Source organism: Neomonachus schauinslandi, chromosome 5 (genome assembly GCF_002201575.2).
Source record: "Neomonachus schauinslandi chromosome 5, ASM220157v2, whole genome shotgun sequence".
Classification (NCBI taxonomy): Eukaryota; Metazoa; Chordata; class Mammalia; order Carnivora; family Phocidae; genus Neomonachus; species Neomonachus schauinslandi.
The window spans coordinates 71083842-71101471 of NC_058407.1; the positions used below are offsets into that span (position 1 = coordinate 71083842).

Below are 17630 nucleotides of genomic sequence, written 5' to 3' on the forward strand. Positions count from 1 at the left end.
TATTTTATTCCCCATTGTTCATTTTATTCTGAGGCCTTGGGCAATTTACCAAAAATTTCTGAGTCTCCATTTTCTAAATTCCTTATAAATTATAGAAACCTAAAAAATTGAACACTGATTATAACAGATAATAAGAGTGAAGGGTAAGTGCCTCTGTTTATCTTAGAATTATGATATCTTCTGTGGAGAAAAGGAAGAACAACCAACATTTACATTAGTCCTCTTTAAAGTCCTCTTTAAAATGAACTTTGCCAAACAGTAAATTGCAATTGGATTTCTAGTTTTTGAACTGACCTGCTGCTATTGACAAGCCACTCTGTTCCTTTACTCCATGAAAATTTTGGTTTAGGTGCTGCTTTAGGTTTGCATTCAATTATGACCCTTCCTCCTTTAGCAGCCAAGATCTTTTTCTTCATAGGATTCATTTCAAAAGTTGGAGCCAAAGCTAAAAGGAAATAAATTATTATTTTTCTCTTTCATTAAAAAGGAAAAAAAAACACATTTCTTCTATATCATCTTTTATTATTTTGATTAATAATCACCAGAAAAGATTAATCTCACCAAATATTATCAGATATAACCAATAGACATTCCATACCTAGTATTAATATATTTTTCTTTTATTTAATAACTTTATTGATGTATATTTTACTTATAAAATTCACCCATTTTATATGTACAAATCTTAGTGATAACAGGATTAATTATGATAAATTTCAGTTACAATCAAATGCTATGTATATATTTACCTCGAAGGTAACATCTAATTTAGTTGTTTTGACTCAATTGCACAAGGGAAATTAAGTGAAAGACTGGAGGAATTTGAACACCATTATTAACACTAACATATGGTCATAATCAGTACTCTCAACCACACTTTCAGTGAACTGTCTCCAGTATACAAATGAGGGAACTGATATCTATTATAATTATATAATTTGCCAAAGGTACCCCGGGCAGCATCAGGTAGGATTCACAATTGAATCAATTTTCTTCTGATTTGCAAGCATGCTCTCTTCATTAAACAATGATTCCTCCTTCACTATGCACACATTTATTGAGCATCAACTGTGTGCAGACACTATGAGATACCAAAATAAAAAGACTTCTGCCTTCAGACCTACCTGCAAACAGCTATGGGAGTGGTGGATGCAAATAATTGAGGGAAACAGGCTATAGGTATAGCTTCCCCTTATATCAAAGTACAGAACAATAATTATGAAAATAGGATACAGAGTCTCATAAAAGATTACTTTATTGATGACATGCTCTATTTTTCTTTAGGTCTCCTACATCTGGCTCATTTCTCAACCTCCTTGTATTTTAGCAGACTTCTGGGGGATCCCATCCATTTATTTTTGCACATCCAATCATCTGTATGTAACTGTGTCCTTTTGGGAGGCTTTTCTAGGCTCAAGTGCATCTTCATCTAGATGTTGACTCTTCATCCTCTAGTCTCAAATTCTCAAATTCTATCTGTGCATAAAAATAATCTGATGATCTTGATAAAATGTTGATTAAGTAGGCCTGGGGTGAACCTGAGATTCAGTACTTCTAACAAGCCCTCAGGTGTTGCTTTTGCTCCTGCTGCCCTGTGGGACACACTTTCTATGGCAAGGATTTAATTTATCCCATTGTTCCTTTAACCTGAATTTTGATAATTAACAATAAATAAGTAACCAACCAACTTGTGTTGTACACCTAACACAGTGTGTGGTATTTTGTATAGGCTCAATAGATATTTTGGGTGACATATTGCTTGTCAAATATGAGAGAAAAATCTAATGGGATTATATTTTAAAAATCTAAATTCATCTAGAAATGAGAATTTTTCTTGAGTCAGTTAAGTTTTAATGAAATAGTTGATTTGGTACAGTTGTTTAAATGACTTCATACTTGGGGCGCCTGGGTGGCTCAGTCGTTAGGCGGCTGCCTTCGGCTCAGGTCATGATCCCGGGGTCCTGGGGTCGAGTCCCACATCGGGCTCCCTGCTCCGTGGGAAGCCTGCTTCTCCCTCTCCCGCTCCCCCTGCTTGTGTTCCCTCTCTCGCTGTGTCTCTCTCTGTCAATAAATAAATAAAATCTTAAAAAAAAATGACTTCATACTTAACTAATACTTGAATTTATAGTGACAGAATCTAGACTATGTTCCTATATATTTTAGAAGTGGGAAAAAAATAAGGGAGTATTTTTCCCCCAACTAAGAAGAGGACATGCATTATTTGTCTCTTTCTGGGCCTATTAAAAGAATGGTATCTGGTGTAGAATAAGTTCCCAAAAATATTTGGTGGATGAATAAATGAATTACCTAGATAACGAAAGAAAAGAGAGAGAGAAACACTATTTCTGAAGGTAGTAAACAAAAAATAGATGGAAACAAATATAAAGATGCCCAGAAACATTGCTCTCAGGCTGAAAATGTTATTTATTTAATTACTACAATAATAGTCATTAAATTATTACAAGATTTTGTGCTTGAATATGGAGAGATCTTTCAGCCTGAGTAGTTGAATTTTCATATAATTTTGTAATGTATGATGACAAACAAATTTTTATAAAAAATAGAATGTTAACATTTGGGAAAGCATTTAAAGTCACCTCATATCTTATATGAGTCAAAACGATTTTATTGCACCTCATACCAAAGTAATATGGCATGAAGACTAAACCTGAATGTTTGCTTGATACCCAAATAAGCTAGGTTAAATATATTAGCAAGGAATTTTTACTTTGGGGGGAATAAATGGAATATTATCCTCAGCATTATAATAAGAGGCAGGGAAAATTAAAATTAAGAAGGCCTCAACTCATTTTTATTTTTATTTATTTACTTTTGGAGAGAGAGAATGAGCACTAGCATGGAGGGGCAGAGGGAGTAGGAGAGAGAATCTTAAGCAGACTCCATATTCAGTGCAGAGCCTGACATGGGGTTGGATCTCAGGACCCTGAGATCATGACCTGAGCCGAAATCAAGTCTGACACCTAACCAACTGAGCTACCCAGGCGCCCCAGCCTCAACTCTTCTTAAAGGTAATTTTTAAAAATAATTTCTTGCAATTATCTCATTTCCTTTCATATTCTTTTAGTGTCACTCAATTTGTAGTGATATCAATGTTCTAAAGAATTTCCCTTTGGTGTAGCAATAATAAAATAGACCATACTGAGTCACTGCTTTATCTTTTTGGTATTCTTTTTGGTTGTAAAAGAGAAAACCTGGCTACCTAGATTCATATGAATAAAGCTGATGACAGCTACTTCAAATAAAATGAAAAAGACATAATACAGTAAGACCTTAATTAAAGTAGTTGTAATGAATGTAAAGAGAATGTGAGATTTATGGAGTAAGATTGAGAAATTTAGTAGATGTAGTAATAGGAAGCAAGGATGTAGTTAATTGTGTCATTCTATAGAACAGAATTTTCGAGGAGACAATGTGATGCAGGTGAGAGATAATGAATTTAGCTTCAGACACACTAGGTTTGGGTTATTTGTGAGGTTACCAAATGAAGATTTCTATTAGGAAGCTTTATGTTGGGCTTGAAGCTGAGGATAAAAATCTGGTCCAGTGATATAAATTAAAGAATCATTGATAGTTAATGGGAGGAAAACAAGAAATTATCCAGGATTTTTAAAAATTTGAAAATAACAATAATTTAAGAAGAATAATATAGAATACATGAAAAAGGAAAGAAGAGAATAGGATGGAATCATAGAAGGAACTCTGGGAGCGAGCAAGATTTCTAACTGAGCAGAGGAAGGGGTAAAGAGAAGAAAATGAAAGTGATTGAGAAGAAATAATCTGGGAGGTATGAAAACATGGAGTCACCAAAGACAAAGGTGCAGAGAATTCAAGAATAAAACATGAAGAAGAGGCTACATGAGAAATATGAACATACATATGTACATGGAGAAGAGATACCTGTTCATATGAAGTAAGGGAGAAGAAATGAATATAGGGCAGAGGTAAAGGGATTACAGGCATACCTCAAGCTATTGCAGGTTAGGTTCCAGACCACCCCAATAAAACAAATATCACAATAAGCGAGAAAAATGAGGGGTTTTTTTTGTTTACCAGTACATGTAAAAGTTATGTTTACACTATACTATATAGTCTATTAAATGTTCAGTGGCATGTCTAAAAAAAACAATGTACATACCTTAATTTTAAAATATTGCTAAAGAATGTTAACCATCATATGAGCTTTCAGCTAGTCATAATAATTTTGCTGGTGGAGGGTCTTGCCTCCATGTTGATGGCTGCTGACTGATCAGGGTGGTGGTTGCTGAAGGTTGGGGTGTCTGTGGCGATTTCTTAAAATAAGATGACTCTGAAGTTTCTCTCATTGATTGATTAATCCTTTCATGAAAGATCTCTGCAGCATGTGATGCTGCTTGATAGCATTTTAACCACAATTGAACTTCTTTCAAAATTGGACTCAATCCTCTCAAACCCTACTGCTGTTTTATCAACTAAGTTGATATAATATTCTAATTCCTTTGTTGTCATTTCAACAATCTTCACAGAATCTTCACCAAGAGTAGATTCTATCTCAAAAACCACATTCTTTCCTCATCCATAAGAAGCAACTCTTCATCTACTCAAGTACTATCATAAAATTGTAACAATTCAGTCACATCCTCAAGCTCTACTTTTAATTCTAGTTCTCTTGCTATTTTCACCGTATCTATAGTTACTTCCTCCACTGAAGTCTTGAACCCCTCAAAGTCATCCATGAGGGTTGGAACCAACTTCCAAATTCTTGCCTATGTTGATATTTTGACATCTTCCCATGAATCATGAATGTTCTTAATGGTATTTAGAATAGTGAATCATTTTCAAAAGTTTTTCAATTTACTTTGCTCGGATGCATTACAAAATTGACCATCTGTGACACTTAGAGCCTTACGAAATGTAGTTCTTAAATAATAAAACTTGAAAGTCAAAACTGCTCCTTGATCCATGGGTTGCAGAATGAATGTTGTGTTAGCAGGCATGAAAAGAACATTAATCTCGTGTACATCTCCATCAGAGTTCTTGGGTGACCAGGAGCCATGTAAGGGAGCAGGAATATTTTGAAAGAATTCATTTTTTCCTGAGCAGTGTTTCTCAACAGAGGGCTTAAAATACTCAGTAAACCATGTTGTCAACAGATGTGCTGTCATCCAGGCTTTGTTGGATGGCAACAAAACATTCAGAGCACAGGCAGATTAGATGTAGCATAATTCTTAATGGCCCTATGATTTTCAGAATGGCAAATGAGCATTGGCTTCAACTTAAAGTCACCAGCTGCATTAGCCCCTAACAAGAGTGTTAGCCTTTTCTTCTACAGCTTCCTTACCTCTCTCAACCTTCACAGAATTGAAGAGTTAGAGCCTTGCTCTGGATTAAGCTCTGGCTTAAGGGAATGTTGTGGCTGGTCTGATCTCTTCAGACCACTAAACTTTCTCCATATTAGCAATAAGGCTGTTCTGCTTTCTTATCATTCATGTGTTCACTGGGGTAGCACTTTTAATCTCAAGAACTTTACCTTTGCATTCACAACGTGGCTAACTGGTTAGTACTAGAGGCCTAGCTTTCAGCCTCTCTCAGCTTTTGATATTCCTTCCTCACTAGCTTAATCATTTCTAGCTTTTGTGTGAGAGTGAGAGATGTCTGACTCTTTCTTTTACTTGAACACTTAGAGGCTATTGGCTTAATCTCAATATTTTTGTGTCTCAGAGAATAGGGAGGCCCAAGGTGAGGGAGAGAGATGGGGGAAAGGCTGGTTGGTGGGGCAATCAGAACACATACATTTATTGATTAGGTTCACTATCTTATATGAGTGTGGTTCGTGGTGACTGAAAACAATTACAATAGTAATATCAAAGACAATGATCCCGACAGACACATGAAAAAGTGCTCAACATGAGTCGGCATCAGGGAAATACAAATCAAAACCTCAGTGAGATGTCATCTCACACCAGTCAGAATGGCTAAAATTAACAAGTCAGGAAACGACAGATATTGAGGATGCGGAGAAAGGGGAATCCTCCTACACTGTTGGTGGGAATGCAAGCTGGTGCAGCCATTCTGGAAAACAGTATGGAGGTTCCTCAAAAAGTTGAAAACAGAGCTACCCTATGACTCAGCAATTGCACTACTGGGTATTTACCCAAATGATACAAATGTAGTGATCCGAAGGGGTACGTACACCCCAATGTTTATAGCAGCAATGTCCACAATAGCCAAACTATGGAAAGAACTTAGATGTCCATCAATAGATGAATGGATAAAGATGTGGTACACACACACACACACACACACACACACACACACACGCAGTGGAATATTATGCAGCCATCAAAAAAAAAAAAAAAAACGAAATCTTGCCATTTGCAATGACACGGATGGAACTAGAGGGTATTATGCTAAGCAAAATAAGTCAATCAGAGAAAGACAAGTATCATATGATCTCACTGATATGAGGAATTTGAGAAACAAGACAGAGGATCATAGGGAAAGGGAGAGAAAAATGAAACAAGATGAAACCAGAGAGGGAGACAAACCATAAGAGACTCTTAATCTCAGGAAACAAACTGAGGGTTGCTGGAGTGGGGGGCGGGTGGGAGGGATGGGGTGGCTGGGTGATGGACATTGGGGAGGGTATGTGCTGTGGTGAGCGCTGTGAGTTGTGTAAGACTGATGAATCACAGACCTGTACTGTGAAACAAATAATACATTGTATGTTAATAAAAAAAGACCAATGATCACAGATCAACATACCAAGTATAATAACAATGAAAAAGTTTGAAATATTGTGACACAGAGACACAAAGTAAGCAAATGCTGTTGGAAATATAGCACCTAGAGACTTGCCTGATGCAGGGTTGGCACAAACCTTCAATTTGTAAAAACGCAGTATTTGTGAAGTGCAATAATATGAGGTACGCCTGTTTTTGGAAAGGACAGATACTTATTCCTCTGGATAGAGAATATGAAAGGGCAAGTGTAGCAAAGATTTAAATACTTTTGAATGAGGGATGAGAAATTGAAATATTTTACTTCAAAGGATTTCAATTTTCATGGAGGAGTAGAAAAGCAATACCAAAGTAGGAGTCAGAGTGGGGTAAAGAGCTTGAGGAATGTCCTAAAGATTTTAAATAGCAACTGCAGGGCAGGAGATCCAAAGAATGCTAAAACTAGCAAGTGCCCAAGATCCATCTGAGCCTGGGTCATATGCATTGCAGAAGCATCAATCATCGCAATGTGATTTTCAAGCAGTATTTAACAGCCCAGACGCAGGAGAGAACAAGACTTGTGAAAATTGGCATGTGTAAAGTTTGCTTAAAGATGTTTTAAGACTATTGTACTCTGTGTTGCCTCTAATTTATTTGCTGTTCTCTAATGAAAGAAAAAGAAAATAACACAATAATATCATCCTGTTCCAAACCCCATTTTCTTTTTTTTTTTAAAGATTTTATTTATTTATTTGACAGAGAGAGACACAGCCAGAGAGAACACAAGCAGGGGGAGTGGGAGAGGGAGAAGTAGGCTTCCCGCGGGGCGGGGAGCCCGATGCGGGGCTCGATCCCAGGACCCTGGGACCATGACCTGAGCCGAAGGCAGGCGCTTAATGACTGAGCCACCCAGGCGCCCCTCCAAACCCCATTTTCAAAGTTTTTAACTTCAGCAATTCAAGACCCCATGATCATTGTTGAATGCATTGCTCTCTTGCTGAACGTTAACAGAAACTAGAAACAGTACTGACCCAAGATCTTCAACTCGGCATTTGCATAAATGGCTCCATGTGTGTTTTCAGCTATGCACTGGTACATGCCGGCATTGTCAAAAGTCACATCATACAGTCTCAATTCCCCTTTATGATACTGAAAAGAGCACAAAGGAAAACACATTTTCTTGATAAACCTTAATATACACGTTTTATTTACGTCTGGGCTTGTTTGACTTTTCATTTAGATACGTTATTTTGCCCCCACTGTTAACTAAGTCAAATACGGAAGGTTTTTCACGGCATGGGAAAGTAAAACCCACTTACCATGCCCAGTGGCTCTTGTGCTATTCATCCTACTGAGCTGAGAGTCCACTTTTTCCCTCTTGGCCCAGCTGGGAGATTACAGAGGGAAGGTAGAAAAAGGCCCCACTGCTGTTACTTGTCCCCAGGGCTAAAGGTAGAACCTTCCCTCTTACCTCTGTTTCTGTGGGGTCAGGGAAACAGGGGCAAAAAAAGAGAGGACAGTATCAGGTAGTAGAGATGGATGAGTAGGAAGAAGGGTAAAATGCGGAACAAAGGGAAAAATAAGGAGAGAGAAAGAGAGAGAAGGTAGACATAAGATTGCAGACGGTTGAGTAACCTGAAAGAAGATACTTTATGCTACTTTCTTGTTTGCCTTTTTTAGAAGACTTTTTTATCTCAGGGCCCAGATACCCTTACTCTGTTGACTCTCTTGCTAAATTTATCCCAGGGCCACTGGAAGTGTTGCCTGAACATGGACTCAAGAACTGCAAAACAATGGAACATACATACCGCATATCCATTTTTCAGCCATCGGATTGTGGGGATGGGCTTCCCTGTGGCCACACAAGGCCAATAGAGATCACTGCCTATATCCACCTCTGTGTCATTGATATGTTCTACCCACTCAGGAAATGCTGAAAAGTAAAGAACATTTTAAATGTCAAACGCAAATCTCAACACTCATAATAATCTCAAGAATACAGATATTACATTTAGTTGACCTTATGGAGAATATACCAGATATCGTATATGCCATAAAATCAGTGTTAGAGCCTTTGAAATTGTATTTCCATAGGTCCTCAGGTAAACTTTATCCTACACTGTTACAACATGAAGTAACTATAACTCAATTCATAATTATTTTTGTGAACCATGTTTTGTTAGAGAGCTAATTCATGAATAACACTAAAGTAATTGATCTTTTTCTTATAACTTAAATCTTTCAAAATGACAATTAAGGTTTTAAAGAATTATGTCTTCATTGACTATGACACTATGTCTTCCCTTTTAGAATAAAGAATCACATTTTTTTCCCACTGCCTCAGGTCTCCTCCTTTTGATGTAACTTTCAGGTAGCAGCCACAGTCACATCTTACTGTAGGATTAGAAAAATGGCTTGATCGGGCGCCTGGGTGGCTCAGATGGTTAAGCGTCTGCCTTCTGCTCAGGTCATGATCCCAGGGTCCTGGGATCGAGTCCCGCATCGGGCTCCCTGCTCCTTGGGAGCCTGCTTCTCCCTCTGCCTCTCTCTCTCTCTCTCTGTCTCTCATGAATAAATAAATAAAATCTTTTAAAATAAAAAAAAAAAAAGAAAAATGGCTTGATCATACAGTAGCTTTAATTGCTGAAATCTATGCTTGAGTGAAATTGATGATCTGATCTTCTGGTACCTAGAGAAAAATGCTAGATATTTCCCAAAAGAAAATATATTTTTGGAGAGGAAGCAAATGAACAATGTGATAATCTTTTTGAGCATTTATTTAAGTTAAATAGTTTAAATAAATGTAGGTAAACAAATTAACATAAAATAAAGAAGGAAGTAGGAGGAGAGAATCCTGAGTGGAGGGAGTATTTTATTTTCTTTGAAAAATAAAACTTTGGTATATACATTTTATGACAAAATAATATACATAACTTACAGAAAGTAATACACATAAAAAAGAACATAAAACATTTTTATGATCTCACTGGACCTCATCAATATTATATGTATATATATATATGTTTATAGTACTATAATCTTATTTAGTATATTTTCACTTATCATTACATTTTTGTAACATGTAGTTATAAAAATTAAATATTGATAAGAATATTATGTTAATTGATAGAGGTTTTATTTTGTATACAATCTTGGCAATAAAACAGGAATATGAGCACCTTCCCTTCCCTGCCTTGGCCTCAAACAGGTGACACAAAATATCACATTAAAAAATACAATGAGAAGACTAAATAATTGAATCAACTTGATACATTCTGATTTAATTATGTAACCTTCTGGTTGATTAGACCAAAAGAGAAAAACTGAGTGCCCTTGATTAGTAAAGGAGAGATAATAGCTCCCTTAATAATATTCCCTTATAAATATCTGCTCTGTCACCTTGATTCTTCTAAGGAATTAGATATTAGACATTTAGACCTCTGCTAAGAACCTGGAAGGGGAAAATGAAGGGGGGGAAATCGGAGGGGGAGACGAACCATGAGAGACTATGGACTCTGAGAAACAAACTGAGGGTTCTAGAGGGGAGGGGGTGGGGGGAGGGATTAGCCTGGTGATGGGTATTAAAGAGGGCACGTTCTGCATGGAGCACTGGGTGTTACACGCAAACAATGAATCATGGAACACTACATCAAAAACTAATGATGTAATGTATGATGATTAACATAACATAATAAAATAAAAAAAGAACCTGGAATGCAGTTTTCTTAATATGTATGAATAAAAACAGATCTGTAAGCTCTAGAAACCTGGTAGAGTGACAGGTTTATTTAACAAATGTAAGAATCTAACCAGAATTTTCCTCACTTAAGGAGGCTATCTATGCATATTTGATATGTATAAGTGAATTTTGTTGGTGTACTGAATACACAAATCTGGAGTTCAGGGGAGGTGTCTGGGTCTGAATTTTCAGGGTGTAGAGCCTCATTAAAGCCTTGATGATGAATGAAATCATAAAGGTTAGAAATGAAATCAAAAAGACTTTCAGAGACAAACCCTGATTGCTCCCGTGTTCAGAGGGCATGGAGTGAGGAGGAGAATGCAAGCAGTGTACGGGGATGTTAGCAAAGTGTAGGTTCTAGATGCCAAGCACAGAGGGTGAATGGTGGAGGAGTGCATGGTCAATGGTGACTGCTGCTGTTGGATCAAATAAGATACAGCTGAGAAGTGGCCATCCACTTCAGCAACATGATGTTATTGGTGGTCATGGGAAGAACAATTCCAGCAGAGAAGTAGGGATGAAAATTAAATAAGAATGCATTTAAAAAAGAAGAAAAATTGAAAAGAAGGAGGGTAGGAGGGTAGAATCAAGCACATAGTAGTGATGTTGGCTTCAGATAGCAGCTGAATCCATAGCCATAAGAGAGGGGTAAAGATGCCCGTATTGGGTAGATGTGGGGTGGGAGCTTGTGGGAGTTCTAATTTGATCTTTCATTTTCTCTGTCAAAGAAGAAGCCAAGTTATTAGCTCAGCATAAGGTTGGAGGAGGAGGTGTTAAGGGTTTAAAGGAAACTGTGAAAGCATGAGAAGATCATCTAAGAGAGTGGGTAAGTGGACATAAGTGGACCTTGGGAATTGTGTATAATTGCCAGGCAACACTAAAGACCCACTTGAATCTAGTGATCATTAATTTAAAATGAACTAATCAGCATACTAGTGTTTATCTAAGTCATACTCAAGTTCCTGGGTTCAGGCTCTGATAGGCAGAGAGCTAGATTTTTCCAGGGTTAGCCTTCTATAAAGGTAGTAAGACAAAGTAGAGAGTGGTGTGTGCTGGGAGGGTATACAGGGGAAAAAGAATGATTGATCACAGATTTAGGGAAGAGGTGAGTAGGTGTTAGGGGATGTGAAGAAAAATTAAACAATTGTTAGACTAATTGATCATAGTTCCTGGTAGTAGAGTCTCAGGGTATTAAAGAGACTGAACTGGAAAGATAGGAGGTAGTGGTTAGTGAAAGAAATGTGTGAGATTGAGGTTCTAAAGGGATTGTACTTTTTGGTAACAATGAGGTCTAAAGTGTGGCCATGGGAGTAGGCTGCTGAGGTAGATTGAAGGACAAGATCATTGGAGAAGAGGAGTTCAATAGAACTGAGAGGCAAAACTACTAAAAAAATAATCATAGTCAAAGTTGATTTTGATGTCACTAAGAATGTCAAGAGTATGTTCTAGTTTGTAAGACCTGACAAGAGTAAAAATTTTAGAGAAACTAGGTGGGTTATCCAGAGAGATTGTTAACTGGATGTTTAAAGGAAAAAGGGAAGATAGTCTAGAAATGGCATGAGGAGCAAGAAGAGCAGTTATATTACAAGTCAATGGGGATGAGAGCTGTGGAAGAAAAATTAGCCACTGCTTGAGAGGAAACAGTGTCTTTAAGGGAGAACCATGTTTTAGTTAGCGTGAGAAGTTCAGAATAGAAGTTATGTAGAAGCTGAGAATATAGGGGATTGTGACAATAGCAGACTGTGTGTTTTAGAAAGCATGGTGCAAAGGTTTCAGAAGCTGGGCATGGGGAGGAGATGGAGATGGAACAGGATGTGTGCAGAGCTGTGTGGGTGTTAAAGTTCAGGAGATGAGGGAGGCCTAGAGGCCATGGCTTTCTATGCCAAAAGAGACAAACAGGGTAAAGGCAAAAATGAGCCTAATCCTGCTGGATTCTATGAGATGATACTAGGGCCACTGGAGGCACTTACTTCATCCCTGTACAGACAGAGGCCTGGGCTCTGGGTAGGGGCCACAAGCTGTCTCCTCATTCTGGTATTCATCTCCAGTTTATCCTATCATCCATGTTCTCAGCATGGTTAAGCTACCCCTTACCATATACTTCATCAATATCCTGTGTAAATTTCCATAGTGCACTCTCATAATTTTCTTTATAACTATGTATGTTTGTGTGTGTGCATATGCATGTGTGTGTGGAAATGTATGTTCCTTTGCCTGTGTATACTTGTATAAATTTGGAGGCTTTGTATAGAGTATGAATACCTTAAGGACAGAGAGAATATTTCTTTTATCTACTTCTCCTTGTTCCTGTCAGAGTGTGTGCCTCTGAGTAGACACTCAATGTATGCTTATCATTTAAATGAACGTCTTATTGAAACCTTAGGCATTTACTCAGTTGTGACCTGTAAGTTTTATATTGTGGACATTATGGAAATGATTTAGTATGAAAAGTTTTGAGTGTTCCCTGAAAAACAACATTCTCTCCTCCTAAATATAAGTTTATTTCAATGTGTTTGAATCAAACACTTGTGCCAATAAAATTGTGTCAAAAAAAAAAAAAAAGGTTTCCTTAGAGCAGTGATTCTCAAACTGTAGTTCCTGGTCTGGTAGCATTAGCATCTCCTAAGACCTTGTCAGAAATACAAATCTTGGGCCCCAAATAGAACTTGTAACTCAGAAACTCTGGGAACCAGTTATCTGTGTTTTAACAAGCCCTCCATGTGATTTTTTTTTTTTTTTTGAAGCATATACAAGTTTGCATGCCAGTGGCTTGGACCAAGTCATAATGCATAGTTTCTTCTATGAATAAAAAGGTATTGGAAAAAAAGAAGAATGGAGGGAGTATCCAAGTTATATTAATTGTATTTTCTGGAAATTATCAAGCACACTACTACCAATCCATTGATGTTAGTATGATGGTAATGCTATAAGTTCATAACTTCCATAAGCCATATTTGAGACTTAGACATAAGATAAATATTTTCTCTTTTTGCATAATGTAATGTTTTAAAACTATTATTCATTATACACTCACTCTTCAAGTATGGAAATGGCTATAAGTAAGATATTGATGCAATTTATAAAAAATTGAAAAAACATGTCTACCTTGAACATAAATTCTTGCCTGGTATTTATCCTTTCCTCTATTGTTCTCAGCCTCACATTCATATGTGCCTTCATCTTCTAGCTGAATATTGAAGATCTTGAGGACAGCCCCAGAGGTGCTGATCTCAGCAGTACTTGGCATTGGTTCTAGGACCTTCCGCCATCGGATATCAGGAACAGGACTTTAAATAGGAAATAACAAAAGCTAAAGGTCCACAGTAGTTCAAAGTCTATTACTTTGTTAATATATAACTAAACAATTACATCATTGATTTCCTAAAATGGTACAAAGATTAATATATTTCTACATATATTAATAAAAAATATAAGTATACTTACTTGCCAAGTGCGAAACACTCTAACGTCACATTTTGGCCCATCAGTGCATATATGTCCTTGAACTGAACTACGATATCAGCAGGATATGGTTTTGTTGTTCCTAATATTAAGAAAAATACAACAACCATCCACTAATTATTAGGCAGAATAGAGTTTTTTTTAAATATTGTGACTTTTATAGAATTACTTCACTATGCAAAGCATTTCTCTGTACAAGTACTAGAAAATATCTGCTCATAACACAATGCACAGATTTATTTGTTTATGCACAGTATGTATATAGCATAAATTTCATCAAGCATTTCCAATCATATTGGCTTATTCTTACAGCTATGTAACTAATCTGACTCAATTCACCAAAAAAATCCAAGATGTCTTTAGAGAGCATCAAACGTGTGAAACATTGTGCCAGGGGCTACATGGGACTCAGGAAGGTAGAGAAACAAGAAAGCGAGAGAGGGAGAAGAAAGGAAGGAAGAGAGGAGAGTGGAAAAGAAAGAGGACAGGCAAGAAAGGAGGGAGAATAGAAGAAAGATGTGCATATGGAGATGAAGGCAAAAGGGAAACAAGTTGAAAAGAGGGAAGGAGAGAGGGAAAGAAGAGTGAGTATTCAGACATTACTGGGCTCATCAATATAGTTATTTTATTGAATTTATTGAGCATGTCTCTACTTCAAGGCATATTATTCCCTTAATCTTACAGGGGAAGAAACAGGCTCAGAAAGGCAAAACACATTGTTTAAGATTACAACGTGAATATGTATTTTATCCTGTATGATACCTGAGAGACAAGTAGATACACCATGCCCTAAAATACAAGCCAAAATGAAAGTAAATGGTCTGAAAGAGTGGCAGCTAAGGAGGACTGCTGAATATGCCAGGGCTATGGGAATTTCAGGCAAGAAGAGCATGTGAATTCACCAAACCAGTTCAGACTGAGGAAACAGTATATTATGACAAAGCTCCAGGAGTATGAAGGGGATTTTTTTTTAAGTCTAGGAAATCAAGTGATGTCAAAGTATATGTAGCTGAAGATGAGCCTGAACCTATTATCTAGAAGGCTTGAAACTGTGACATTAAACATTTTGAGGTTAATTTTCTTGGTGGGTAACTACTGGTGGATTTTGGTAAGAGAAGGAACATGAATATCACCTTTGGTTTAAGGAGAAAACCTTGGCGGAAGTTTTAAAGAATGGGAAATGGAGAAGAGAAATATAGAAGAGAGTCTAAGGGGGGCTAGGTCATTACTTCATGCAAAACAGGTGGGCACTTGAGCCGTGGGAACAAAAAGGAAAGAACTGATCCAAGTTGTCTCTGAGAGGCAGAAACAGCAATACTGCCCTTTGGGTGCATGTTTTCTTGAGGTGTAGATCAAAGATCCAATTCATCAGAATCACCTGGGATGCTTGCTGAACCTACAAATTCCTGGGTCACATCCCAGACCTGCTGAATCAGTATTTCTGGGTTCCAAATTTCTGCAAACTTCCGAAGTGTGTATACTAATTGGGGATACTACATACTAACTGGGGACCACTGGATTAGCTGTCTGGAGGATGAGGGGAGGAGAGGAGTTGATGATTAAAAATGCTACCCTGAGTTAGAAATATGACAGTATCACCAAATGAGACAAAGAACACCAGAAGTTTTAGAGATGAGATGAGAGAGATGAGATGAGATGAGATGAGATGAGATGAGATGAGATGACAGATGTGTCTGGAACATTTTGAGCTTAACATTCCCGAGAACCTTCTGTATGACAAGCCCAGGAGGTAGATAGAATTAAGTCCTAAACAAGAGAAAAGTTTTGGAGATAAGAATGTGGAGTCGTCTCCATTGGGATGCTGTTGAGGGCGCCTGGGTGGCTCAGTCGTTAAGCGTCTGCCTTCAGCTCAGGTCATGACCCCAGGGTCCTGGGATCGAGTGCCGCGCCGGGCTCCCTGCTCCGCAGGAAGCCTGCCTCTCCCTCTCCCACTTCCCCTGCTTGTGTTCCCTCTCTCGCTGTGTTTCTCTGTCAAATAAATAAATAAAATCTTAAAAAAAAAAAAAAAGAAAGGTATAAATTGGTGAGAATATCTGGAAAAAGATTAAAGAGAAATATAAGAAGGAGGAAGATGTGGGGAAGGATACTGCATAGAATTTCTCAGAGAGGCAGGTGGGAGATACAGGAAGGGCAGGAATTGGGAAAACTGGAAAGAAGATTTCAAGGAGGCATAGGAGATCAACAGTGTCAAAGTTCATACAGAATCAGAACTGAAAAGTGTCCTTTGGAATTAGTAAATAAGAAGTAATCAAGACTGTTTGCATTGAATACAGAAGAATATATGGAGGGTAATGTACAGAGGAGAGTTTAAAGATTCAGAAAAAAGCAGAAAATAAGTGATATAGGGAAGTCCCTAAATGAATCAAATGGTAAATGAACCAGTGCAACTGGAGGAATTACCTAGAACAGAGGAGAAACACTTCTTCCACAAAGACAATAGTAAGAAATAAATAGAAGAAATGAATTTCTGGGGTAGAGTAGGAAAGAAACTTAAGGAAACTTTTACATGATGTCTCCTTGTAATTCTTTAAAGTAGTGGATGAGAGCATCTCCCAAGATTGTGGAGAGAAAAAAGAGCCAGAAGTCAAAAAATATTTATTGGGGCGCCTGGGTGGCTCAGTTGTTAAGCCTCTGCCTTTGGCTCAGGTCATGATCCCAGGGTCCTGGGATCGAGCCCCTGCATCGAGCTCCCTGCTCCATGGGAAGCCTGCTTCTCCCTCTCCCATTCCCCCTGCTTGTGTTCCCTCTCTCGCTCTCTCTCTGTCAAAAAGATAAATAAAAAAAATCTTCAAAAAAAATATTTATTGAATACCAACCATGTGACCACAATCGAGGAGAGTAGTAAAAATGGAATCACAGTGATACGACATTTCCCCCACTGTAATACCCTACTTAGAGTGGAGGCAGGAACCAAACCTAAGTCTGTGAACAACAAAACCCAGTATTTCTTCAGAAGCCTGAACTCCCTGTTATGAGTGGTAACAGCAGGACTGTGATAAAAACAATGTGAAGTAAGCAAATATGTTGAAATCTGATTCTCTTAGAAGTGGTGCATTAAAAAAGGAATGTAGTTCAATTGGAATCTTGCTAAAGCCATTCAGGTCTGTCAGTGGCCATCAAATATGGCACCCATGCTACTTACTTACAGTAGAAAGGCAATTTATACACTTATTTGTTTCTTAAAAATATCAAAATAATGCAACTGCATTTTTCCCCTAATTCTGTAATCACTATAGTTTGTTTTGATCTAATCATTTGTTTTCTTTCATGAAGTTACTAAAAAGTAGGAATGGACATGAAAAACAAAAAAGCAGAGGCCAGTGATTCCCACTGTAACTGATAATATGGATATTTGGCTAATGAATCAGTACCCTATGCATTCTCTGAACTAGAGGAAACCAGTCCAAACTCAACCATCTTAGGGAACTTTTATCATGTAAATCTCCATTAGAAAAACTAAGGAATGACCAAGACTTTCAAAGTGTGTACAAACTGAGGGTTCTAGAGGGGAGGGGGGTGGGGCGATGGGTTAGCCTGGGGATGGGTATTAAAGAGGGCACGTTCTGCATGGAGCACTGGGTGTTATACGCAAACAATGAATCATGGCACACTACATCAAAAACTGATGATGTAATGTATGGTGATTAACATAACATAATAATAAAAAAAATTAAAAAATAAAAACTCTAAAC

General features: G+C 37.6%; 1 protein-coding gene across 1 annotated transcript in view; it reads right to left on the reverse strand.

Moving 5' to 3' along the window:
• CNTN1 (contactin 1) overlaps window positions 1-17630 on the reverse strand; it is a 143436-nt gene that overhangs the window by 106568 nt on the left and 19238 nt on the right. The window contains 5 exon segments of the mRNA XM_044915209.1: window positions 295-445; window positions 7748-7865; window positions 8525-8649; window positions 13561-13742; window positions 13900-13999. Of these exon segments, the coding sequence (XP_044771144.1) occupies window positions 295-445; window positions 7748-7865; window positions 8525-8649; window positions 13561-13742; window positions 13900-13999 (676 nt within the window).